The sequence below is a fragment of the Macrotis lagotis genome, chromosome 4, assembly GCF_037893015.1.
Source record: "Macrotis lagotis isolate mMagLag1 chromosome 4, bilby.v1.9.chrom.fasta, whole genome shotgun sequence".
NCBI lineage: Eukaryota > Metazoa > Chordata > Mammalia > Peramelemorphia > Peramelidae > Macrotis > Macrotis lagotis.
The window spans coordinates 151,261,274-151,287,680 of record NC_133661.1 but is presented as its reverse complement, the minus strand read 5'-3'; the positions used below and the strand labels follow the sequence as shown (position 1 = coordinate 151,287,680).

At 36.2% G+C, this 26,407-nt stretch overlaps 2 protein-coding genes across 16 annotated transcripts in view; one reads left to right on the top strand and one right to left on the bottom strand.

Moving 5' to 3' along the window:
- Positions 1 to 21,839, top strand: part of HERC1 (HECT and RLD domain containing E3 ubiquitin protein ligase family member 1) — a 211,125-nt gene extending 189,286 nt beyond the window's left edge. For 11 of the 12 annotated variants that reach the window (XM_074234348.1, XM_074234347.1, XM_074234346.1 and 8 more), the window contains exons 67-78: positions 104 to 226; positions 2,647 to 2,749; positions 6,442 to 6,611; positions 10,461 to 10,599; positions 12,194 to 12,363; positions 13,455 to 13,624; positions 14,016 to 14,181; positions 15,390 to 15,466; positions 15,882 to 16,134; positions 16,698 to 16,850; positions 20,250 to 20,555; positions 21,142 to 21,838. In XM_074234348.1, the coding sequence (XP_074090449.1) occupies positions 104 to 226; positions 2,647 to 2,749; positions 6,442 to 6,611; positions 10,461 to 10,599; positions 12,194 to 12,363; positions 13,455 to 13,624; positions 14,016 to 14,181; positions 15,390 to 15,466; positions 15,882 to 16,134; positions 16,698 to 16,850; positions 20,250 to 20,555; positions 21,142 to 21,327 (2,016 nt within the window). In that variant the 3' untranslated portion in view covers positions 21,328 to 21,838. Of the gene's footprint in view, positions 1 to 103; positions 227 to 2,646; positions 2,750 to 6,441; positions 6,612 to 10,460; positions 10,600 to 12,193; positions 12,364 to 13,454; positions 13,625 to 14,015; positions 14,182 to 15,389; positions 15,467 to 15,881; positions 16,135 to 16,697; positions 16,851 to 20,249; positions 20,556 to 21,141 lie in introns of all 12 variants that reach the window. The other variant, XM_074234356.1, reaches the window with a different exon arrangement.
- FBXL22 (F-box and leucine rich repeat protein 22) overlaps positions 2,801 to 26,407 on the bottom strand; it is a 44,540-nt gene continuing 20,933 nt past the window's right edge. For all 4 annotated transcript variants that reach the window (XR_012478024.1, XR_012478023.1, XR_012478025.1 and 1 more), the window contains 2 exons: positions 25,264 to 25,393; positions 2,801 to 23,276 (listed from right to left, as the gene is read on the bottom strand). The gene's annotated coding sequence lies outside the window, so the exon portion shown is untranslated. The remainder of the gene's footprint in view (positions 23,277 to 25,263; positions 25,394 to 26,407) is intronic.

Below are 26,407 nucleotides of genomic sequence, written 5' to 3'. Positions count from 1 at the left end.
AAGTAGGAAAATTATTTTATAATTGGGGGGGAAATAAAGGGTTTCAAACATGATCTTTTGTTTTGTGATGTTTTGGTAAGCCTCTTGAATGCTTTTTCAATAGGTAGCTTGTGGATTAAATCATACCCTCGCAGTATCTGCAGATGGTTCAATGGTTTGGGCTTTTGGAGATGGAGATTATGGAAAACTTGGTTTGGGAAATTCTACTGCAAAGTCTTCACCACAGGTTAATCTTCTTGATCATCTTGTTTTTCATAAACTTTAAACATTTTAGCTATATACCATTTTATTTTTGATTAATATTGTTTTATGAAAGAAAGCATGGGAGTGCAGCTAGGTAGCACAATGGATAAAGTACCAGCCCTGGGGTCAGGAGGACCTGAGTTCAAAACTAGTCTCAGACACTTAATAATTGCCTAGCTGCATAACCTTGGGCAAGTCACTCTTAATCCCATTGCCATGAATGAATGAATGAATGAATGAATGAATGAATGAATGAATGAAAAGACACTGGATCTGTGACCTGGGGCTACAGATAGATTACTGACCTTCATTCATAGAACAAGTTTCCAGCAATAATGACACCATTAAGCATACATTAAAAAGCCCTTCTCTTGTTATTTTATAGTAAATTTGGTAGCAGCTTAGTAGTCATGTTCTCCCAGAGTGCTGGACTTGGTGTCAGTAAAACCTGGGTTCATATCCTGTCTACTATGCCATTGACTAGTTGTGTATTACATGTAAAGCTAAGTTAACCTCTGCTTAAAGAAACTAACTCTCTAGGACTACACTACTCAGTTACAGCAAACTGTGTTCTTTGTTGTTGGGAGGCAGTGCCCCATAGTGTCAGATTATTCACAGGTTTTTTATATTGAAATTTATAACATTTATTTACATTTACCTTTTAAACTCTTATTGATAAATAATTTATACCTAATTACTATAGGCTTTAGGCTTTCCATAATTTGAACTACATACCTGTAGAATGCATTTATACAAAAGGGATAATAATGAAATTATCTAAAAGAAACTCAGCAACTTTCTATTACAAAAAGCACTTTTGCCAAGTAACTTATTTAATTTTCTGAAACAATCATTTAAATTTATCATGGCCATATGCAACATGAGTGCAGTTCTGCTTCCAGTTTTAACAGAGAGAAAAGAAAAACAAAATACAGTAAATATTTGATCTTAACTTCCTAATTTATTGTTTTCTTCTAGTCATTTTGCTAAAAGAATCTACTATAGCATGATTCACAGTATAAGTGCGAGGTTTTGTCAAATATTCAGTTCATCTTTCACATTTAAAATGTAATTTGAGGGGAAGGTGGTGCAATGGATAGAACATCGGCCCTGGAGTCAGGAGTACCTGAGTTCAAATCCAGCCTTAGACATTTAATAATTAATTAGCTGTGTGGCCTTGAGCAAGCCACTTAACCCCATTGTCTAGCCAAGCAAAAGAAAATGTAATTTATTAATTCATACATACCTTTCAGGAATACTGTTAATTACATTAATTCTGTAATATACTGATGTTTAGATGAGATCTTAGCTGGGCAGGGAAGAGCTAAAATAAGACAACCAAACTTGTAAAGGTGATCTAAAGTTACTATTTTTACCCCCTGGAAATTGAGAAAGTAATAAATATCTCCAGGTAATAGTTTTATAACATTTGATTTCTAATTCAAAGGAGGAAGAGAGTTGATGCTCTCGTTGGTTTGATGAAAAGAAAAATAGATTTGAAGTCAAAGGACCTCAGTTCAGATTCTAGTATTACAATTTACTATATCATTTTCCCATTTGTAAAATGAGAGCGATTGGACTAGGTGATGTCTAAGATTCCTTCAATCTCTAAATCTCTGCTTCTGTGTAATACCAAAACAGAAATTGCAAGCGTCAGTCTGTGGCATAGTTCTTCTGTCTATTTCCTGACATGCCACAGCATCCATTCCATATCAGGCAGGATTGGAGACTGATTCTGAGTGGACCTTCCCTGTCCCACAATGGGTACATTGCTTTATTCTTTGGAGTATTAAATTCATGTGAATTTTAGAGATTAACAGCCTAAGATGACAAAATACCTTGTACTTCTATACCAATTAGAAATAAGCAATGCAAATAAATAAACAATTTTTTAAAAAAGAAGTAAGCAATGTAATACTCCATATCTGGGTTGGTAGAATTTTTTTGCTGCTCATATTGTATTTTGTTAGTTTCACTAGTCAATGTATCCACCTCTCGCTCTGAAGAAAGGGGGACCACCTCTCAACATAAATGACTCAGTTTTATATAAACATTTGAAGTGTTTTTTTTAAGTCCTAAGAATTCTGTTTCCTTGCTCCTGGTCGAATTTTGCCCATCTTTCACTGTATCTTGAGAGAACTAATTATAAGTTTCCCATTTTAATATGTTTTAGGGGAGGTTAATGAGAAAGAGAGGGGAACTAGAAAAGAAGTGGGTAAGGAAAGAGGTATTTAAATTTTGATGGAGGTAGGTGAATACCTTTAAGTATTATGACCACAACCCCCAAGCATTAAAAATTTTCCCATAAAAGGAGCTTTTATTGTATATGTTAAACTTAAGCTTATAAAATAGCATCCCCCTCTTAAAAATGTGTGTGTATAAACTGTACTCTGACTTTTGCAGAAAGTAGATGTTCTTTGTGGAATTGGAATCAAAAAAGTTGCTTGTGGCACACAATTTTCTGTTGCATTGACAAAAGATGGCCATGTGTATACTTTTGGACAAGGTAAGGAATTTTTATCTTTTAAAAAACAACTTGAACAAATTAATTGAGGGTGCAGGATGCTGGATGGGAAAAAGCATCTAATTAATAAAAATTAATTTCTAATTCTCTCTTTGTTAATATATGTTTTTATGCAGTTACAATCAATGGGTTCATATAATTGTGTCTGTTTTGTGTGTAGTATTTTATATATCCCTTTCCACATATGAATGTAGGCCACATATTTTGCTAGTTTGTATGCATGTGTTTCAGTAATGTCTGTTGTGTATGCCTAGTTATTCATTTATTCAGTCGTTTAATTTTTTTAATCAGTCAAGATCTGTCTACTTACCCTCATAAGAAAAAAATATAGCTCTTTACAAACACAGGTAGTAATGCAAAACAAATTTCCATATTGACCATGTCCAAGGAAATTTTATTTCATTCTGCCCTCTGAGTCCTTCCCTTCTCTATCAGTACGTAGATAACATGCTTCATCATTCTTCTGGAATCCTTTTTGGTCACTTTTGATGATAAGAGTTTAAAACAATATTATCCTATCCCATTTATATACCATAACTTGATCATTCATTTCCCAATTTATGGATATTGCCAGTTTTTGTTACCTAAAAAAAGAACTATAAATATTTTTGAACCATCTTAGTATTTGCTTTGCTTAGGACCAATTCTTTCCTTAATTTGTCCTTCCTCAAATTTCCCCCTCTCTTTCCCTTCTTGATGAAAATTTAATTTGAGTGTCAGCTGACCTCTTCTACCCACTCCCATCTCTTTATGTTGTATACTCTGATTATGTGAGATCATTTTCCCTAACCTTTCTTTCCCTTCTCCCCCAAGCAATTCCTCTCCCTCTCTTTCCTTTCTTTCTTGAGATCATCAAGTCATAACAGAGTCATTCTCAGACCTTGTTTAACTCCCTTATAAAAAGTTCAGAAAGGACATATGTATTATCTCCCCATATTGGAATATAAGCAGAGTATGATTGGTTAGTCCTCTATCATTCATTGTTCATTAATGTTTATATTTTTCTGTTTCCCTTCACTCCTGAGTTTGAACTTAAAAGTTTCTTTATAGCTCTGAGCTTTTCATTAGGAATGAATTGAGATCTTCTATTTAATTAAAGGTTCCTTTTATCCCCTGTAGAATTATACTGAGTTTTGCTGAATAAGCTTTTTTTGGCTGCAAGCCATATCCTTTACCTTTTGGAATATCCTATTCCAGGTTCCCTACTTCTTTCTAGCTATGGATGCTAAACCATATGTGATCCTCATTGACACTCATGGGTACTTGAATTCTTTCTTTCTAACTATTTGGAGTATTTTTTTCCCACCTAGAAGTTTTGGATTTTGGTTGTGATATTCCTGGGAGTTTTCATTTGGGGATTTCTTTCAGGATATTTTTTCTGTTTCTATAGTACCCTCTGGTTGTGTGAGATATTGATAGATATCTTATGTGATATTTATTAGGTTCTTTTATTGGTTGAGGTGATAAGATAGTCCAGTGATTCTTAAATTTTTCTTCTCTGTTTTTCAGGTCAATTTTTTTGCTATTGAGATTATCTTATACTTTCTTCCATTTTTTCCAGCCTTTTGACTTTATTTTAATACTTACTGCCACATAAATTTAGTCCAATCTAATTTACAAGTTTACTTCTTGAGCCAAGCTCTTATGCCAAGTTATTAATTTCATTTTCATTTCTTTCTTCCAAAATTTTTCTTTTTCATTTTCTTCAAGTACCCTCATCCCATTTATAAAACTTTAAAACTCTTGCTTCATCTCTTCTAGGAATTCTAGTCGAATTTGCGCCCACAGTGTTTTTCCCTGACTCATTGCTGATAGCTGTTTTAGAGTCCGTCTTTTCTGGATTTTTATCTTGAGGGTCCTTTTGGTGGGGTTCTTTTTTTTTAGTTACCTTTTTTTGGCTAGGTTTAGCCTATTTCTGACTTTGGCCTTGATGTTAACACCTCTGAAGCGATGTTCTTCATTGGTCCTATTGCTTCTTTCTTAGTATATTGAGTATTGTGTTACTTTTAAGATCCCAGGGACAGAGTTTGATTGCCTTCAGTTCTTTATCTAGGTTTGGATTGAACAAGAATAGACTGCTGCTGGGCTCTCTCCCTCCCTTTCAGCTAGCTGGAAAGCTAGTGATTTAAAGGGTCAGAATTGTAGGCTCCCCTGTGATTTGACTTGGGAATCCTGCCTTGATTATTTCTCTACATGTCGAGCTAGATGCTGAAAGTAAAACTCTGCTTTGTTCATGGAGTCTGAGCCAAACTGCCGCAGCTGCTGCTGTTGGCTGCTTCTGAATTTCCTTCTTTCCAAACATGAAAAAAGCCTCAGACTTCCCGCCCTGGTATGTCCCTCCCCTCCATTGGTCCCTTTCTCACTTCTCTGGTGATATGTGATCTGGAACTGATTAGAGGACAGCAAAACTGCCAGTTGGTCTTGCCCCTCCCAGAGTCTTGGCATGGTGTGGCACCTGCTCCTACCTTGCTCTTACCTCCCCTCCAGCAGAGCTGGTCTCAGCAACCCAGTGCTCCTGCCCTGGTCATAGCTCTGGCTCTGTTTCCAAAGGATACACTGTAGTGTTGGAGGGATTCTTCCAGCAGAATTGAAGCTGGTGCATTTTCTAGATCTCTTTTTATATCCCTAGTACATAGACTAATTCCTGGCACATAGTAGGCACTTAATAAATATTTATTTATTAACAAAAATAAGTTTAACTTGGAGCTAAGAAACTTGGGTTCAAGTTCTGTCTCTAATGTGTACTAGCTACATGACCTTGGGCAAATCACTTAACCTTTATAATAATCCTATTCTCTCACAGGAGGTGCCAACATGCATTAATAAAGGGAATTTCCTGCAACAGTGAACTCACAACTTAAGGAAAAAAAAGATTGTGGAAGAAGGACCATATAGGACAGTTTACCTTACTTTCACACTTTGTTTAGATGAACTGAAAGTTCTATATTATATAAAATTATAATCAGAAAAATAAAGAACTGGAAGGATATCTCATGAATCTACTATAACAGTTAACAGGATTTTGATCAAAGCTATGACTTTTTTATAAGCCAGCTAGCATATTTTTAAAAAACACACGATTTCACAAGAATTATGTTGTCCCTTCTCTTCCATTCACTCCATAAATTATTATTAAATGCTTTCCACATACAATTCATTGTGCTAGAGAAAAATAAAAGATAAATAAGGTACAGCCCCTGCCTTCAAGGGAATTTTAGACTAGATATCAGAGGTAAGATATGGACCCCAGATACTAATAAAACAACTTAAAATCTTTGTGTAAGAGAAATAAACAATATCATGATGACAAATGATCTCACTTAAGGGAACTCAATTTAGTTCAAACATTTGGGTAAGACCAGGAAAAATTTGTAACTTAGGCTTTTCTTTGAATATTAAGTGGGGAATCATCGAGCAGTGATTGGCAGGGGCAAGAGATACAGATAATAGGTGCTGAAATGCATAAAAGTATAGACCATAGTTGAGGAATTAAGTAGTCTGGTTTGGCTAAAGTGTAGAGACTGACAAGTGTTGGTATTTCATTTGTCAGATAGGGAGGGAGAAAAGAGAGAGTGTGTGTCTATAGATTTAGATATAAAAAAAGATCAAAATGAATTTTAAAACTCAAGGGATGTGTTGTACTAATAAAATATTTGCTTTTGGGGGTATTACAGACCGTTTGATAGGGTTACCAGAAGGCCGGGCTCGAAATCACAACCGACCACAGCAGATCCCAGTCCTGGCTGGAGTTGTTATTGAGGATGTAGCAGTAGGAGCCGAACATACCCTTGCTTTAGCATCAACTGGAGATGTTTATGCTTGGGGCAGTAATTCAGAAGGACAGGTACATTTATCTTTTTGTCTGTTTCGTTGATTCTTGACAAAATCATAGAACCTTCTTTTAAAAGGATAGTTAGTAGGCCTGTAATTTTCTGGACATTCTTGTTTTTCTCCTTTTAAAAATATTTTATTTAATTTTTCTTGGTAAATAAGCATGTATTCTCTCTCCCTGCTTCTCCCCCAAAAATAATGAAGGGGAAAAAAAACAACACAAAATTTGCAGTGTGTAGCCAATTAGAAACAAAATCTGGTATTGTCCATGTACAGCAATGAATGACCTTCCTTTCTCTAATAATTCAGCACCTACCTCAGATTTCCTTTTTGCCTCAGTTTCTCTAGGAATATGATGATATCCGCACTGACATTGGTGTTCTTTTATTCACCATGATCTCCTTTGTAGACCTCTTTAATTCAGAATGAGGGATGTGATAGTTTGACCTAGTCATGCTATATCTATAGTACTTTATGTTTCATGCACCACATTTTAGGAAAGACTTTGATAATCCGAGGTCTGTCCAGAAGCGAGTAGCCAGAATAATGAAAGAGACAGAATTATATCAAAAGAGGATCAATTGAATGAACTAGAGATGTTTAATCTCTAAAGGACAGAAGACTTAGGAGAGGACAAAATAGTTGTGAAATGAAAGCTGGATTGAACTTTTTCTTGTTCGCTTGTAGAAGAAAAGTATAAGAATAACAAAAGAGAAGTAGATTTTTAATTCAATGTCTAATCCATCCTCCTCATTGCTCTGAACATCCTGGGCTGTTCAAATCTCACCCCTCTTCAGTAAGCCAGAGCAAAGAATATTAGTTTAAAAATTTTCCAAGAAACAAATTTAGGCAAGATATAAGATGAAAACTTACTATTATTTAGTACCTCCAAGATGGAGGTGGATTCCCTCAACTGAAGGTCTTTAAGCAAAGACTGGATAACTAGTTGTTGAATAAATCTTAGAGGGAATAAATATTCGTTTGTGGGTTGACACTTTTGTTTGCTCTTCGATTGAATGTTAGATTAGATGATTTCTGAAGTCTTCTAAATCTGAAATTCTTTGACTATAATTGTTCTTCCTCATTGTAAGCATTGTCTAACAAAAACTTTAACCATGACATAAAAAGAGATAATGTAGAAAGAACATTTACATTTCTCTCATCCCTCTACTGTAATGTAATAAGTGAACATTATATTAAGGTATTGGTGAAAGGAGGGGAAAAATTATTTTTAAAAACTAGGTGGCGCAATGAATTGAGCACTGGCCTTGGAGTCAGGAGTACCTGGGTTCAAATCCGACCTCAGACACTTAATAATTACCTAGCCTTGTGGCCTTGGGCAAGCCACTTAGCCCCATTGCCTTGAAAAACTTTAAAAAAAAAACTTTTGTTAATTAAACTATAGTCACAAAACACTACTTTGGTTTTTCTTAACAAGCAATAGTATTCCATTTTCTCCTCTTTAGAGACACAATAATAATAATGATAATAATAAATAAATAAAGTTCTCCTTCATTCTCGAAGAAGACTGTGACATCAAAGAGGTGATGCCATGACAAATACATGAATTGGATTTGAGTGAGGGGATGCTGTTCTATGTCACCAACCTCACTTTCTCCTCCAAAGAGATCATCTGAGTCCAGTGGCCAGATAGGAATCAGGACGACTGGAGATGACTCTGATTGAGAGGCAGTAAGGGTTGTGTCTTGCCCAAGGTCACACAGCTAGTGAATATTTGAGGCTGGGGCAGCTAGGTGGCACAGTGGATAGAGCACCAGCCCTGGAGTCAGGAGAATCTGAGCTCAGATTCGGCCTCAGACTCTTAATAATTACCTAGCTGTGTGACCTTGGTCAAGTCACTTAACCCCATTGCCTTGTAAAAACAAAAAAAAGTTAAATGGGCTATAAATTAAACATTTAGTGTTGGAGAGATGTTCAAGAACAATCTGTTCATTCCTTGAAAAATACAGAGTATGAGACATACTACAAAGGTTCATGCCACTGTTTTCTTCCTTAGACATTTTAATACAAGTAAGATCTCTTTAAAGTAACTTTGACAGGGAATAAAAGTCACATGAGATGCAACAGCTTGAGGTTGCCTTGTTGGTGAAGGAATTCCTTTAAGTACCAGCAGGTGGAGCTATCCTCATCAGGGAACTCCTTGAGTCACTGTCCAGGCTTCTCTTGGCCTCATCCATGACTTTCACCCCCATTCCTCCATCCTGCTAAAGTGTAGGTCTCTAGGCCGAGAGAGGCACGAGGGCACTGTAGCCAGAGGAGTAGCTACAGTTGGTTTTGTGACGGGGTAAGTCCCTTCCACTCTTGGTGCTGCAGGTAAGTTTCAAAGGCAGTTCAACTCAGTAATGCCAACTGGAACCAGATCCTGACTTTATCACTTATTATCTACATGCCTGGGGGAAGGGGGAGGTTTCCTAACCTCTCTGAACCTCAGGTTCCTTATCTGTGAAATGATTTCTGATGTCCCTTTCAGTTTTAAGTATATGACCCCTCTATGCTTGTGTCCTAAGAACTCAATGTAGGAGAAGACATGGGCTGCTTGGGGGCTCTAGAGCGCACAGAGCACTGGGCCTGGAGACAAGAGGACTCTTCCACCTGAGTACACATCCGACCTCAGATACTTCCTGGCTGGGGCCCACAGACAAACCACTGTTTGTCTCAGTTTCCTCATCTGTCAAATGAACTGTAGAAGGAAATGACAAACCACTGCAGTATCTTAGCCAAGAAAACCCCAGATGGGATCGCAGAGTGGGATGTGCCTGAAAACAAGTGAACCACAGTAGTGTGTGAGTCCTGATTAGAGGCAGCAGGAGCACCAGATCTAGATGTTGAGGACCTGAGTTTACATCTCTGCCACTGAGGTTTAATACTAAGATCACTTTGGCCAAGTTACTTTACCTCCCTGGGCCTTAATTTCTTTGTGTGAAATGAGGAATTGAATTGCATGTCCTTTGAGGTCCCTCTAATACTTAGGATTTATGCTACTCTTTGTATTCTTGTATTCAGGTTAAAGACGACCAGACAAAATTGTCATTTATTTAAGTGTGGATGACCATTTTTCTGTTGTCTGCCTTAAAGTGTTGTTATGAAAAGTCCTTTCCAACTCTTAAAGCACCCATATAAAGTTATTACCATTATTAAATTTTCCTCTCTATTTTTTTACCTATAAACAGGTTTAGTAGGGGCGGCTAGGTTGCACAGTAGATAGAGCAGCAGTCCTGGAGTCAGGAGTACCTGAGTTCAAATCCGGCCTCAGACACTTAATAATTACCTAGCTGTGTGGCCTTGGGCAACGCCACTTAACCCCATTGACTTGAAAAATAAAAAAAAAAAGGTTAAAAAAGAGGTTTTTTATCGAAAAAGAAGTAGCTGTCTATAAGAACTTGTTATGTTTGTCCTTTCCAAAGTGGAGATGTTTAATGACTGAAACACTTGGCATTCCAGTTTAACTCTTACAGTAAAATGAACAGTGCATGAATTTGGTGGGGTGAAATGTCCTCAGGGCAAAAATTAGATATAATTTCTTTGATTTCATGGTAACTTGGTTTTCTTTAAAAGTACTCATTTTCCTCATTAGAATTGGAGGCCATGGCCGTTTGGTCATTTAGTATTTTATCTGCAAGGTTTGGAATGATGATAAAATTAAGTTTAATGAATTCCTTCCAGATGAATTTTCAGGAGACTGACAGTCTAAGCTTGTGGAAGTGGTCTTCATGAAAGAAACATAATTATGTTTATTATTCTTCTGATGACCATGATTAGAACAAATATTAGTAAATTTTCTCATTTTAATCATATTTCATAATTTTTGTTTCCTTTCTAATTCATTTTTAACAATTACAAGCTTGGACTGGGTCATACTAACCATGTTCGAGAACCAACTCTCATAACAATTCTGCAAGGAAAGAATATTCGACAGATTTCAGCTGGCCGTTGTCATAGCGCTGCATGGACTGCTTCACCTGTTCCACCAAGAGCTCCAGGTAAAGAAAACAATTTTTCTTACTTTTTTTTTTTTACCATTGATAGATTGATTTGTTTTTCAGTTTTAAATTGCATCAAGTTATCATTCTGATATAATAAAATCTTGGGGCAGCTAGGTGGCACAATGGATAGAGCACCAGCCCTGGAGTCAGGAGTACCTGAGTTCAAATCCGGCCTCAGACACTTAAAAATTACCTAGCTGTGTGGCCTTGGGCAAGCCACTTAACCCCATTGCCTTGCAAAAATCTGTTATAATAAAATCTTACCCAAACCATTTAGCATTCTTCATGAAATTAGTACTGCAAATTTTCTCACAGTGTGAATATTTCAAGATAATATATCTATAAAGCTCTTTGCCCAGTAAATGAAATGACATGTCTAAGAATCAAAGATCAAATTTTTACCAACATATCTAACATAATTTTTCGTTCTAATGAAACAAAGAATAAAACTCTAATGACCATTGTTTTTCTCTGTCAAGGGATGAAGGAAGAGAATAAAACTTAATTGAAGTCATCTGTTAAACTGTATTAACCTAGTATGGTAATGATATTTGGAGACATGTTTTGATTTGATATACTAAGCAAGCAATTCAAATTAGTATCAATATGTCCTAATATAGAAAAGGAATGATCAGAAATGAGGGTCCTTAATATCTCTTTCTTTATCTCTTTCTTTCTTTAATACAATTCCTTAGAGTCCACTTCCTACCTTTCTCCCGTGATTGAGGCATCAAATACTTCAATTATTTCAGGAATCCCTAGCTAAGATGTGATGGTATCTCACCACATTGCTGTGTCTTTCACATTGTTGCTTTCCTTTCAGATCTTTTGTTTTGGAGACCTTTGGTCTTGGTCTTGTATGTACCTCGCCAAGATGGAATTTTATTGGCTAATATTCCTCAAATGAGAATTTTTTGCATAACAGATCCTATAATGGCTGATAAATCCTGAAATATTTTTTGTTAGTTTTTTTTTGGTGCTTCATATTTTCTGAAAGATATATATTTACAATATAATAAAATTTGGAACTATACTTTATAAATTGTCATTTTCCCCTTTCTTCTCCCAAAGAACTATTATTGCAGTCAGTAGTAAAAAAGAGAAAAAGTAAAAGTTCAGTAGAAATAACCAACACATGGGGAAAAAAATCCTATATAAGTATTTCATAACCAGTAGTTTTCCACTTCTGCAAAGTGTGGGGAAAGAGTTAACCCTTGTGTTCTAGATCTATCTTTTTCTCATGTTTTTCAAACTGTATAGAATTATTACTTGTTTTTGATGAATTATGTTCTCTAAGGGGAAAAGCCAGTCATAGGAACATTTTGTGTTCCTTTCATATTATGGCACTCCTAGTCACACTATCCTATTTTCAAGAACTTTCTCTACTTTTTATTGTTTCATAGATGTCAATAATCAGGAACAAAATGAGCTATGTAATTTTATTTTCATTAAAGTTGGATGATGTAGTGTAAAACTTTTCTCTACTCTTCTTAATTGAAACAGAGTGGCAGAAGAGGCAAAGATGTGTTGCAGTGATAAAATAAATTGTAAAAAATTATTAACCTCTAAAATGCATTGACTTTTGTGTTAGGTGTCTCAGTGCCTTTACAGCTGGGTTTGCCTGACGCCATCCCACCCCAATATGGCGCTCTGAAGGAAGTGAGCATTCATACCGTAAGAGCCAGGCTCAGGCTGCTCTATCACTTTTCAGATCTAATGTATTCCTCTTGGAGGTTGCTGAATCTAAGTCCCAATAACCAGGTAAAGCATTCAGGGAGAGGGGTGGGGATGAAATAAATAGTTTTGCTTTTAAGGGTCTTTTATTTTAAAAGCATAAAACATTTTCACAGCTGATTTTTTTTCTTTCAACATTTGAGTGCGATGGAAAATACTAGTGGTGAAGATGTCACCTGAAGAAACCAGTTCTAGGATCAGTGGTAGGGCTACTCTAAGAACTGTGTTCTTCTGACTCTCAGCCAGGTGCCTTTTTCTCTAAACCAGTCTGTCTTTCTACCCTCTTACACATTTTGATATGTCAGAAGTTGAAGCTTATTCCAAATACATATGAAAATAGGGTGCTCTTTATAGTTTTAAGACTTCTTAACCATCAGTATTTGGCCAGTTAACAAAAGTATACTTTCTGCAATGTATATAAAAGTTGGGTTTTTAGTAACCACATGCCTTTACAAATAACCATGACCTTCCTGAAGTAAAGTAAATTTAACCCAAATTATAGTCTTTTCATGATAATTTGTAACTCTCAGGAAAGGAGCGGTGTGGTTTAAATTTAGGGTTTATTTTGATAGAGAGGCTAGCTAAAATCTAAGTCTCTGATAATTTTATATTGATTCAATAATCAATATTCCTTTCCGGTTTTTCAGCTTTATATATGTATTCTCAGCATTTAGCAAAGTGTCTTGAACATAATGCTTGCTAAATTAAGTTGAATTATCTGCGTTCATCATTCTTAAGTGAATTATTTGGGGGATAAAAAAAATTTTAATGTTTCTAACATATTTATTAGGTAGATGAGATTTTTATTTTAATATTGAGAATTATTTCTAAGCCTTAATATATTATACTTTGTGAATTAATTAAAAAAGCATTTATTAAGTGTTTACTATGTGCCAGACCCTCTGCTAAACCTGGGAATGCAAATACAAAAAGCAATGACAGTCCCTGTCCTTAAGAAGCATCCATTATAATACATCCTAAGGAGTATAGTGGCCAAGGAAGGGCACTTTGATCCAAAAGGATGTTGCATAATGCCTTTGGGGATGATGTTGCTAGTAAGATTGTAGAGGAAAATACTGGAAAAGTAGGGTCTCTGACAACATTGTCCTTTGTTACAGAATAGCACATCTCATTATAATGCTGGAACATGGGGAATTGTACAAGGACAGCTTAGACCTCTCTTAGCACCAAGAGTCTACACACTGCCTATGGTACGGTCCATAGGAAAAACTATGGTGCAGGGCAAAAACTATGGTCCTCAAATAACTGTAAAAAGAATATCAACCAGGTTAGTATTTGCATAGTATATATATATATTTTAAAATTGTTTTCTGGAAGTCTTCTGATAAACATTAGAGTAGTAACCCAAATCCAATTTATTTAAATACCTGCTTGCCTTGTTTATGCACTGCTAGACTCTTGGCAGTCACCAGTAGGCATTGAGAGTTTTGGAGCACATAAAATAATGTGTGAATGTAGTGACTACCTGCAGGGGGAGTTTTTTATTATTTTGTCTTGTTTTGTTTCAATACCAAAGAATAATAGGGCTAAAAGTTTAATTGCTTATCCAACATGAACATACAATCTGTAGGCAAATGCCCTTTATCTCTAAGACAATTATAATAATGTGTGAAAATTAGTGAGAGTTGGTTTTTATTGCCTTTCTGCTTTTCTTTTAGAGGTCGAAAATGTAAGCCTATTTTTGTACAGATAGCAAGACAAGTGGTTAAGCTAAATGCTTCAGACCTTCGTCTGCCCTCTCGAGCCTGGAAAGTTAAGCTGGTTGGAGAAGGAGCAGATGATGCTGGAGGAGTATTTGATGACACAATTACAGAGATGTGCCAGGTATTTTTGAAGTCTGATATTCGGGAAGTTGTGTAGTTTGTATTGATAGTTTCATAAGGATAGTTTCATAACATTTAATTTTTTTTTACTAGCAAGGATATATTTATGAATTAATGTCCTGAACTTAGTAAAGACATTTAATAAATGTTTGAGTTAAACTTAATTATATGAATGTTATATTACTATTAAGTAAATGTAATATTCATATTTGTAGAAATGAGTGTCTGCATTTTGCTTTCTATTAGTGTTTGTATCTGCATTATAATTTTTGACAAAGATTTTTAAAAGATATATTTTCTTTCATGTAAGTAGGAAAGCACCCATGCTGGTGCTTTGGGCAAAAGTCAGATGTGCAGTTCTCTTAGGCAGATTGTACCCCAAACCAGATTAAAATGTTATTTGGAAATAATTGATAAAATAAATAAAACTGCAGCAGAACATAGATAATGTTAATAGAGGACTTTCCAAGTTGGCATACAGGGATCCTTATATAAAGTTTAGTTGCTCTGTTTCTATTTGAGTTTGATATCATGGTTCTGAGGTAGCTTTTCTAATCCTAAAACTCCCATTTCCCTAAGGGATTTTTTTTTTATTAAATCTTTTTCCATTTTATTTTTTATTTTTGCAAGGCAGTGGGGGTTAAGTGACTTGCCCAAGGTCACACAGCTAAGTAATTATTAAGTTTCTGAGGCCGGATTTGAAGTCAGGGACCTATCTTTTTTAAAACCTTTTCCTGATACAAAGATCCATATTGGCAACATTGACCCCACACTAGCTTGTCATGGAATCAAGATTTACTAGTAGTATATAATCTGTACTAGAAGAATCTATGACTAAATAATATATATCAACGAAAATCTGGAAATCCAGGAGCTATTTTTCTGACGTTTATTTGATTGAATAATAGTAATATATGTTTTACAGATATTCCCAATCTCTATTCATATACTATTTGTTTTCTTCCTTTGGTTCATCACAGCACTAAATATTTTCCATTAGATAAGATTTCCTAATTTAATTTTAAATGGCAAATTTAGAAACCTGTGAAATATAAATGTAAAGAGCTGGTTGATTATGACATAATTTCATTGAAAACCTTTTTTCCCTCTGGGGATTTGGGATTGAGAAATAAAATTAAATGCATTTAGTTAATTATGTTGAGGCACCTGATTGTTATTTTTGAAGAAAATATGTTTTTAATCTGACAGGAACTTGAAACTGGTGTAGTTGACCTTCTTATTCCATCCCCAAATGCTACAGCAGAAGTGGGTTATAACAGAGACAGGTAAGTTAGTAAGAATTTGCTATACATCCAAAGTAAATTTTTCAATCTGTATCATAGGATCTTGAGTCTAATCTGTTACATATGATTTATATCTTTAAGAAATATTTGATTTCACAGTCCATTAAAAGATAATCCAATAAGGCAGAAACTAAACATTTTACATTTTGTAATATTTAATTATTGGCTCCCTTGCTTTTATGGATTTATTAGTTATAAATACAAGTTATTTTGAAGATATATCTTTATGGAACAAATCTAATATCTTCATTTTACCTAACTTATTATGCTTTTTTTAAGAATTCTAATTTATATCCAGAGCCATATATTTAAATAATAGTACTTCCTAGATTTTGCATTCTAACTTATTACTAAAAGAATGGGGGGAAAAGCTTGTCCAATTTCTTTTTTTTTTTAGGTTCCTTTTTAACCCTTCAGCCTTCTTAGATGAACACTTAATGCAGTTTAAGTTCTTAGGAATTCTGATGGGTGTCGCTATCCGTACCAAGAAGCCTTTAGATCTCCACTTGGCCCCCATGGTTTGGAAACAGTTGTGCTGTATCCCACTCACGTTAGAGGACCTGGAGGAGGTGGATCTGCTCTATGTGCAGACCCTTAATAGCATTCTTCACATTGAAGACAGTGGGATTACTGAAGAGAATTTCCATGAGGTGAATTACCAGCTGCAACAGTGGGTTACTGATATTTATTGAAGGATATCTAGAAGTTGACATTAATAGCTGTTTAAAAATCCAGGTTCTTGGGGCGGCTAGGTGGCGTAGTGGATAAAGCACTGGCCTTGGAGTCAGGAGTACCTGGGTTCAAATCCAGTCTCAGACACTTAATAATTACCTAGCTGTGTGGCCTTGGGCAAGCCACTTAACCCCATTTGCCTTGCAAAAACCAAAAAAAAAAAAAAAAAATCCAGGTTCTGTCATGTAGTTTGACTCCTTTTTCTTTGCTAAATGCTTTTGCTTTCTGTTGCTAAAATAACTACGAAGGGGGAAATCAAATGCCCCTCAATTTCTGCTGCTGGCCCTCCCCCCAATCAGTGTGTTATAAGTAAGAAGGATCAGATTCTGGTACAGTGAATAGAATAGTAAACCTATACTGGGAGTATTTTTTAACCATGAAACTATAATATGAAATGGCAAATCTATTTATATTTTTTGATTAAAATTGTCAGACATTTAATAAATATTATAAGTGTACTTTTTAAATTCTTTATTTCTAGATGATTCCGCTTGATTCTTTTGTGGGTCAGAGTGCTGATGGCAAAATGGTTCCTATAATCCCTGGTGGGAATAGCATCCCACTTACATTTTCCAATAGAAAAGAATATGTGGAGAGGGCTATTGAGTATAGACTTCATGAGATGGATCGACAGGTAAGATGAATATTGTTATGCTTTTAAAAATATGGCATCAGTGATTCTGACTTTTGCATTTCAGCTCTTGCAGGGATAAACATTGACTATATTTGATTTGTACTTAAATTTCATATCCTAAATGAAGGCTTTTCATAGTAATAGCTTACCATTTCTAATGATGTCATTTTCTTTGTGTTTCAATTGTTCTAACCTGTGCCATTCTTAGAATTCCTAAAAAAATCTTAATAATTTCCAACTTTTTCTTTGCTAATTAAAGCTTATCATCTTTGAACCTAGAATGTTTTCCTCTTTTCACTCTGGTCCTTAAAAATCACTTTTTCCATACAGCTTTCTCTGACTAATGTTTACCCATAGTGTGATTACCTTTACTTTGAATTTCTCTAACATGTTCCTTTATATAGAAATAGAAAGATACAGTTATATATATAGATATGTATCTATGTTTGTCTGTCTATATCCATCATTTACATATACTAATGTTTATGCTTGTTACCCAGGGTGGCTAGGTGGTGTAGTGGATAAAGCACTGGCCCTGGAGTCAGGAGTACCTGGGTTCAAATCCGACCTCAGACACTTAATAATTACCTAGCTGTGTGGCCTTGGGCAAGCCACTTAACTCCCATTTGCCTTGCAAAAACCTAAAAAATAAAAAAAGTTACCCTAAGAAACTTAAAGAAAAGGTCATTGGGTAATTTAAAAATGTTTATATGGATGAATGAATGCATTAGGGAAAGGATAATGTAGAACAAGTGAAGATAGAACTTATCCAAGTATTAATTTGTCAGTAAAATTTTACTTATAAAGTGAATCTAGCTGTCTCTACCTCTTCCTTTCCCCGCTTCCCTTCAGCAATCAAGGTTAAGTGATTGCCCCAAGGTCACACAACTACCAAATGTCTGAGACCACAGTTGAACTCAGGTCCTCCTTACTTCAGGACACAATGCTCCATCCACTGAACACCTAGTTGTCTCTATACTTAAACTTTTTGGGGGGTGGAGGGACAAGTCAATCAGTGTTGAGCTCACACTGTACTCACACTCAGAACAAAGAAAGGTAAAAGACAATCTCTGCCCTGAAGAGTTAATCTGATGGGGAGGACAACTGCAAACAGTTGTTAAGGTATGTCTGTAGATATAGGAAATAGGAAACAATACACAGGGTAGAAGGAATGAGAATTTAGAATTTAGGAAGTTTTCTGTAGGAAAAGGAATTTTCACTGAGTTTTGAAAGAAGACAGGGAGGTTAAGAAGCAGAGATGAGAAGTGAGAGTGGCCTAGGCATGGGAAACAACCAGAGAAATGACTAAGAATGGAGAGATGAGGGGAATGAAAGAAACAAGAGTCTTGGTCTTAATGGAAAGTCAAGATATTCACATATAAGGTAACAGGAGATTATCTTTGTCTTCATCCATCACTTTTAAACATTAACTCTGTTTGTAGCAGAGCAGGAGGGAGGTCACACTCACCAGACTGAAATGTACATCGAAGGGGGTAGGGGAAATAGTAAGGTGTAAGATTGCAGGAAAGCTTAGTGGGGATGTGTCAAGTCATAGAGGGCCTATCAAACAGGGAGCCACTAGAGTTTATTGAGTAAGGGGTGAACTGGGTTTTGGACATTTTGAACTGAGTGCCTTTATAGGCATCTCAAATTCAGCATGACCAAAGCAAAACTTACTATCTTTTCCCCAAAACTCAGGCCTCTTCTGAATTTACCTATTTCTGTTGAAGACACTGCTTTTCTTCAAGTCACCCAGGTTCATAACTTTGGAGTCATCCTCAACTCTTCACTCTCTATCTTCTCATATATTTAATCACATGCCGTGTATTCTTTATTCTGCTTTCTTGACATCTCTTGCAGCCATCTCCCTTTCTCTCCACTACCTTTGTTCTTCTCTCACCTGGTCTCTTTCAGTAGTCTACAAATTGATTTCTTTATGTTCAAGATTGCCTGGTTCATAAACTCCATTGGCTCCCTCTTATCTCTGGTATCAAATACAAACTCCTCTTCTTGGACATTAGAAATGGTCATCTTCTGGCCTCCAAACTACCTTTCCACCCTGACCTATTAAACTTGTTCATCTACTGTTTGGTCCAGCCAGGCTTGAGGCCTTGCTATTTCTTACACATGACATCATATCTGTGCTGTTGTCCAGTGCTGGAAATGCACTCACCTCCACCCTTGAGATTCCCCACTTTCCTCCAGAGTTCAACATAAACCCTCTCTTCTGCATAAGATCTCTCCTGTTCTCTGCTGCTATTGTCTTCTTCCAATTGAATTACCCTCAATTGATTTGAATAAAATTTATTTATCCAAATAAATAAAATGTATTTATTTTTATAGATTGTCTCCTGCTATAGAATAGAATCTCCTGGTACAGTGCCTGGTAAACAGTAGCAGATTCTAAGAATATTAGATACATAATTTAGAATTAAATTAAAGTTTATGTAAAACATATAATTAACCTTAGATAGGAGTCAGATGTCCTTGAGAGGCAGTGTGGCTTACTAGAAAAAGCACCTGCAATCAGCAATTGGATTAGCATAGAATAGTAACTATAAGACCAGGAACAAGTAATTTAACTATTCAAATTTTGGTTTCCTCATCTGTGAAATGGGAACAACAAAATGTTGCACTACCTATTTCAAAATGTTGCTGGAGAAATGTTTTATAAATCTCAAAGCATTATATAAATGTCATTCATTTATTATTTGTTATCTGTATTAGATGTATAACATGAGTCTTACTGATTAGCCTCTAGAATGTGGATCATCCTGCACATCCATGCACATCCAGTATTATAGATATTCAGCTTAATGAGTTCATCTGACTCAACCCTCTTCATTTTACAGATGAGGAAACTGAACCCAGGGAGATTACATGATTTGCCTATGGCCACAGAGAATATAAATGTCTGGTGCCCTTTCCATTGTATCATGCCACCCATTTATCTGTGGCACCCAGCCATTTCAGCAGTGATGTCATGAAGGCCTGCCATATGTGCCTCAGTATTGTGCTGGTTGAGGGGAATGAAAGAAACAAGAGTCTTGGTCCTAAAGGAAAGTTAAGACATTCACATATGAGGCAACATGAGATTATCTTTGTCTTCATCCATCACTTTTAAACGTTAAGTGCTGTCAAAAAAAATAGACTAGTGTGGGCTGAACAATAGGATGTAAAGTGGTTTCTCACAGATGGGAAAGGTTTTGCATAGAAAAGTGAGAACATTCCCTGTTGGAAAAGTTCAAAGGAATGGTCTGGATGTATTTTGAAGACTTGTGACTTGACTGAAACGAAGGACAGATCCTAAGGATTTGAGGGAAATTCTTTTGCAGAAGTATCATATGTAGGTAAACAAGAGATCATTGAATTGTCCTTCAAACTCTTTTGGGGCTTCAGGTAGCTGCTGTCCGAGAAGGAATGTCGTGGATCATCCCAGTGCCCTTGTTATCCCTCCTGACTGCCAAACAACTCGAGCAGATGGTCTGTGGAATGCCTGAGATCTCTGTCGAAGTTCTGAAGAAAGTTGTCCGGTACAGGGAAGTAGATGAACAGCATCAGTTGGTGCAGTGGTTCTGGCACACCTTAGAGGAGTTCTCCAATGAGGAGAGAGTCCTTTTCATGAGGTTTGTGTCCGGGAGGTCTCGGCTACCTGCCAACACTGCTGATATATCTCAGCGATTCCAGATCATGAAGGTTGATAGGGTAAGTCCCTCTTTATTTTGGTTAGTGCTTAGAACAAAAAAAGAGCAAGCTGTTGTTCTCATATTGGCTCAGAATTTATCTGATTTTAGTTAGTTCTATTTGACACTTTACAATGCTGGATCCTTTGTTGAAAAATATAAAATCTTATAAATTACTGCTCCTAGCCTGATTCTTTATTCCCTAAAGATGGCACCCTAGTAACCAGACTGTGTTTATGAGATCTGTAGGACAAGAGTGAGTGAGATGGGATTTCTGTTATTTTAGGCAGTTGTCTTTTGCCAAAGCTAGGCTGCGACTGATGAGGCGAGGACAAGCTGACAGTTCAATAGTCAGATACCTTTTTACCTCCTGATGAGAGTCACTTCAGGGGTTTGATTCCAGAATATAGTTGTTGAGAAAAAGCATGATTATTGTAGTAATGGTAGTAGAATCTCTGATGATTATTTCATGTTTTAAGTTATGGTTATGAAAAGTAAATAATGGAAATGTTACACTTGGCAGGAAAAGAAGTGTGGCATTAAAATAATGTCTCTTTTTGTTTCTTCTAATAATCATACTCATTGATTTATTTTTCTTCTCTCTACAGCCTTACGACAGCTTGCCTACCTCACAGACTTGTTTCTTTCAATTGAGGCTTCCACCTTACTCCAGTCAGCTAATCATGGCAGAGCGTTTGCGCTATGCAATCAATAACTGCAGGTCAATAGACATGGACAATTACATGCTCTCCCGCAATGTGGACAATGCAGAGGGCTCAGACACAGATTATTAACCTGTGAACAAAATCATCTTCCTTTTATTACAAAATAATGCCCAATTCCAATTCAATGTCAACACACTTTTATGGTAAACATAGATGTTTTAGGAGCATAAACCAACATTATAAACAGTGGCCACATTTAGTTAACTCTAAATGTTAACAACAAAAAGAGAATAGATGTTTTTATTTTTCTGTGATTGTAAAAAAACAAAAAAACAAAAAAAGAAATTAAAAGTGCTCTCGGTAAGGTTTTCTCCTCTCCCCCTCTCCTCCCTTCCTCTTCATATTTTGGTCACTTTTGATAAGTTTGCATGAAGCCATTTGGTGCATTTTTGGTTGGGATTGGTACATTTGTAAGCCCTCCCAGTGAACATGAAGTTGTACATTGTGTATAATTGTTCATTAGAAAGGACAGTTTTACATGAATATTCATATATTTATTTTGTTTTAATTTGAATTGCCTGTGCAGGGTTCCTTATGCAGAGAAATAAAGCAGATTCAAGAATCTCTGTGTGATGATTTTGTTAACAATTATTCATCTGGGTCTTTTTTCAAATGATTCTGACTAGAATAATGTCTTTGAGGCAGAGTTTAGAAAAGAGAGAAAATGAGCTTTTCTGTGCTCTAAGAGCCTTATCAGGTTGGTGAGTAAAGACTTTGTTCATTTGGCATCAAGCTTTTTAACCCAAGTTAGAATGTCTAGATATTTCAGTTAACACATCAGATTTTTGAATCAAGAATCCAGGATTCAAATCCTTATTCCAGTGAATTGGGTTTTTTGTTGTTGTTGTTGTTGTTGTTTTTAGAACTCAGAATAATATAAGTCCATTGACAGATGTCTGTCTGACTAAGATCAGATCAATTTAGAGGACTAGCCTAGTTAAATTCAGAGAGGTTTATCATTTAGTGAGCTACATGATGATCTTTGTAGATAACAGCACCTCTCAGATACTATATGCCAAGTCCCTAGAGGGAATTTTGTTTATCATTGATGACAAGTATACCCCACTCTCATTATACCTCAAATCCTTGAGGAATTGTAATAATGTGTTGTATGAAAAATCTTTTGGAGCTGAAGAGTATGGGTGCTAGGAAATAGTTATGGCAGTAAAAGAGACATTTCTGGAGACTTTGGGCAGACTGACGTGTCAGGGGCTATCTTTCTTTCATCAATCATTTGAAGATTTGTGAATACCCAGTTGGGGATGTCTGCCCTATTTTGATAAATTAGAATGGATTGTGAACAAGTTAGGATGGGAGTCCATCTGAAGAATGGGTTTCATCTTTTATCTCTTAAATTTTTGATAAAGTGCTTGGTCTTTGGAATTTGTTCTCGTGATTTTTTTTTTTTAAGATGAGACAGTAGTTTCATTTTATTCTCTCTTTTAGAACTTTTAAAAGATGTCCCAATTTAGGGGTAACTATGTGGCGCAGTGGATAAAGCACCGGCCCTGGAGTCAGGAGTACCTGGGTTCAAATCCGGTCTCAGACACTTAATAATTACCTAGCTGTGTGGCCTTGGGCAAGCCACTTAAACCCCATTTGCCCTGCAAAAAACTAAAAAAAAAAGTCCCAATTTATACAGACTTTGGGATAAAGAAAATAACCCAGAGCCTCCTAATTCTACTAGTAGAAATCAAGAGATTAGTCATATAATAATAATCTGAATAGATTTTATTCATTTTATCCTTTTGTAGTTTGTTTTATTAATTGATTTATTGAGGATAGTAAGGCTAAGTTTGGTTTTGGCTTTTGGCTTTAAATTTTCAAGAAACAGGTCTAAAAATGGTAATATGGATGGTAGGCAAAATTATGCAATGAATTCCATCAGAGTGTGACACTTATTTTTTGGTCAAAATTAAATGATTTAAAATGCTTCAAGTTTTAATTTTCCTTCTGAAGGAGGTACAGAGATCAGAACACTTTCCTACACTCTAGGTTGTTAGGGATGATGAAGTATTCTGAAAGAAAACAGAAACAAGGTGTCAGTAGGAACAAAAGCCAAAAATGAATGGATTGAAGGAAAGCAAGACTTGACCCTTTTCAGTAACAGAGAAAATATAGGAGTGTTACACAGAAAGGGAAGGAAAATGAGTTTTAATATATGCAATTAGATCTTAAACTCACATTAAAAAGAGTAATAATCATGTATTTGCTAGGTCTCTTGCAAAGCTAATTAAACTAAAATTGAATATCTATGAAGATAGATACTGTAGAGGAAAAAAGAATAGCAGCTGAGACACATAAAAAGTAATCCTAAGGCAAAGTGCAAGAAAGTAGATAGTAGTACCACTCATAGCCTCAAGCATCCATATATGAATTCTCAAAGGGAGGGTAGGCAACACATAAAAAGCTGAAGTTCTAATTAATGCAAGAGGGGGAAATTCACTACTGCGACTTTGTGTTCTGAAACCCCAATTAGAATACGGTTCCACACAAATTATATTTTACTCAGATTAAGAAAATGAGAAGACTTGTAGATGGGGAGATGGTAGGTAGCATTGTGAATGAAGAACGTAGCCTGACTGATGAGGAACCCCAGAAACCATTGAGGAGGACGCATGATGGAAGTTTTGGGGTGAAAATCTTTGAAAGGAGAAACAGAAGTGATTCTTCTTATTGAAATACACTATAGACCACTAGAGATGTTTGAACATTATCAATCATGGTCCTGTACAGAGACATGAGATGGTAATGGTGGGGAACTTGAATTATCCAGGCATCTGCTAGAACTCTTATTGCCCAAATTTCATGACTTTTTTTAGTAATAATTTCAACTTTTTAAATAATGGAAGAATCAACAAAGTAGAAATTGGGATTTGGATACAATAATTTTCACTTTCAAGGTTGAAATGGTTATTGGAATAAAACTTATGGACATATTGGGAGGAAATGATCACTCCATTCTAGCATTCATAGTAGAGGAAATTTGGGCTCAGTCTGACAATGCACTTTAGATTTGAGGAAACTAGATCTCAAAAAGTCCAAAGGAAATATAGGTTATGGAAAAAAATGCTTCGGGAAAAGCCAGCCCAGTTGGAATAGGAGTTGCTCAAAAATGAAATTCTGAACTCACAGAGAAAGGAAAATGGGATTTGTTTGAAGAGACCACAAGGGACTCAGCAGTCAACTTAGTTTGGAAGAAAAAATGCACAGAAGATGGAAGCAAGACCAGTTAACAGGACAACCACAAAAAAGTTCAAAATGCACTGAGACTGGCCAAAAAACCTAAAGACAACAAAAAGGCATTTGATGCAATAAAGGATGAGACCTCTACTTGAGGGGAGGATAGAGTGTTGATAATGAGGAAAGCTGTTTCATTGTTACTTTGTTCCTACTTTGATAATTGATAATAGGGAAAGCTGTTTCATTGTTATTTTGTTCCTATTTTGTCTACAAAAAAAGAATGATGATTTACCCCAAAAAGGGCAGAACAAAAATGACCAATGGGAATTTGATAGTCAAAATCAGTCAAATTGGGCAGCTGATGGTGCAGTGGATAGAGCACCAGCCCTGGAGCCAGGAGTACCTGAGTTCAAATCTTGCCTCAGACACTTAATAATTACCTAGATAATTACCTAGCTGTGTGGCCTTGGGCAAGCCACTTGCATTGTCTTGCAAAAACCAGAATCAGTCAAGAAATAGGAATATGAAATCAGGTCACCAGGCCCAGATAAATTATATCCTTGCAACCTGCAGAAACTAAAAGATGTGATTATTTTATTTTAGTGATATTTGAGAGATTTGGGATACCACAAGACTGCAGAGAGAAAGGTAAATGTTCTAATTTTCAAAAAATCAAAGAGAATAGAGCCTGTGAACTTGCCTTCATGCTAGGAAAATTCTAAAAGGGATTATTGAAGAGAAGGTTGCTAAATATTAGGAAGGAAAAGAATGATGGCAAAGAGCCAGCATGACTTCATCAATAATGTATCATGGCATACTAACCTCATTTCCCTTTTGAACAGGATTACTGAACCAGCAGGTGAAGAGAATGCTGTGGGTACAGTTTGCCTTAATTATGGAGAGGCTTTTTGTTAGGGACAAGCCAGAAACTCCATTCTCTTGAGGTTTGATTCTGAAAGGAAATGAGGCATGTATAAGTCATTGAACAGTTAACAAAAGGAATTTCACTTATCTCTAACACAGCAAGAATGTGCAACAAGTATACACTGACATTTGGCTTCCATTGACATGCACTGCCCTCCCCTCCCCCATCTCTCTGTGGAAAGTTATCTTATTCAGCAGAGCAAGATGCACCGATTTTAGTGGTCTTTTAGACATCTACCACATACAGGGGTCATTGGGGGGGGGGAGCGGGGAACTTAACGTCCTTTGGGGGGCCAAGATCACAGAAGAAAGGGCAGTCAAGTCCCAGGGGCTGCTTTGATGCCTTTTAGGTAAAACTTTTGTGGTAGAAAAATGGGAGGGTATGGTGGGGAGGAAACTCTGCACCTATCACATATCACTTCTACTGTGACAAGATCCTAAGGGCTCTCCTGGATTTTACTGGACAATCATCTTCATATGGGCAAGACTAAGGGGGGAAAATTCTCCCTAAATTTCCAGAGTCATCATAAAGAAAAAGAAGAAAGGCAAAAAGAAGTGGACAATAGTCAGAAATGCTAGACTTTTCCTCCCCATTAGCAAAGTTCAAACTTTATCTCTGTTATCTAGGCTGTGTGATGGGTGTTGCCACACTTGCAGTTCATATAGGTCACAATGCAAGATGGTAAGAATGAGATGAGCCATGATATGAAGCCCATCAAGGATACAGTATAAATGATAACCACCAGCATAGGCATGGTTTTCCTCCTGATGTAAAGGGATGGTGAGGAACAGGATCGACAACAAAAACATTAGAACTTACATAGATAATGCCACTTTGAGCACAGTCAATAATCATCCATCGGGGTCATCTTTAGTCACATGGCAAAGACACCTTAAGCCTTTTGTATGCAACCTAAGTTATTTTTGAAGTTTTCCCAAGTACTCCTCCCCATTCAGTATTCCCTGGATCACCCAACAAGAGTTTGCTCTTTAATGAGAGCAGCAATCAAGGGGATGATAGGAATCTGGTCCCCTTAAACTG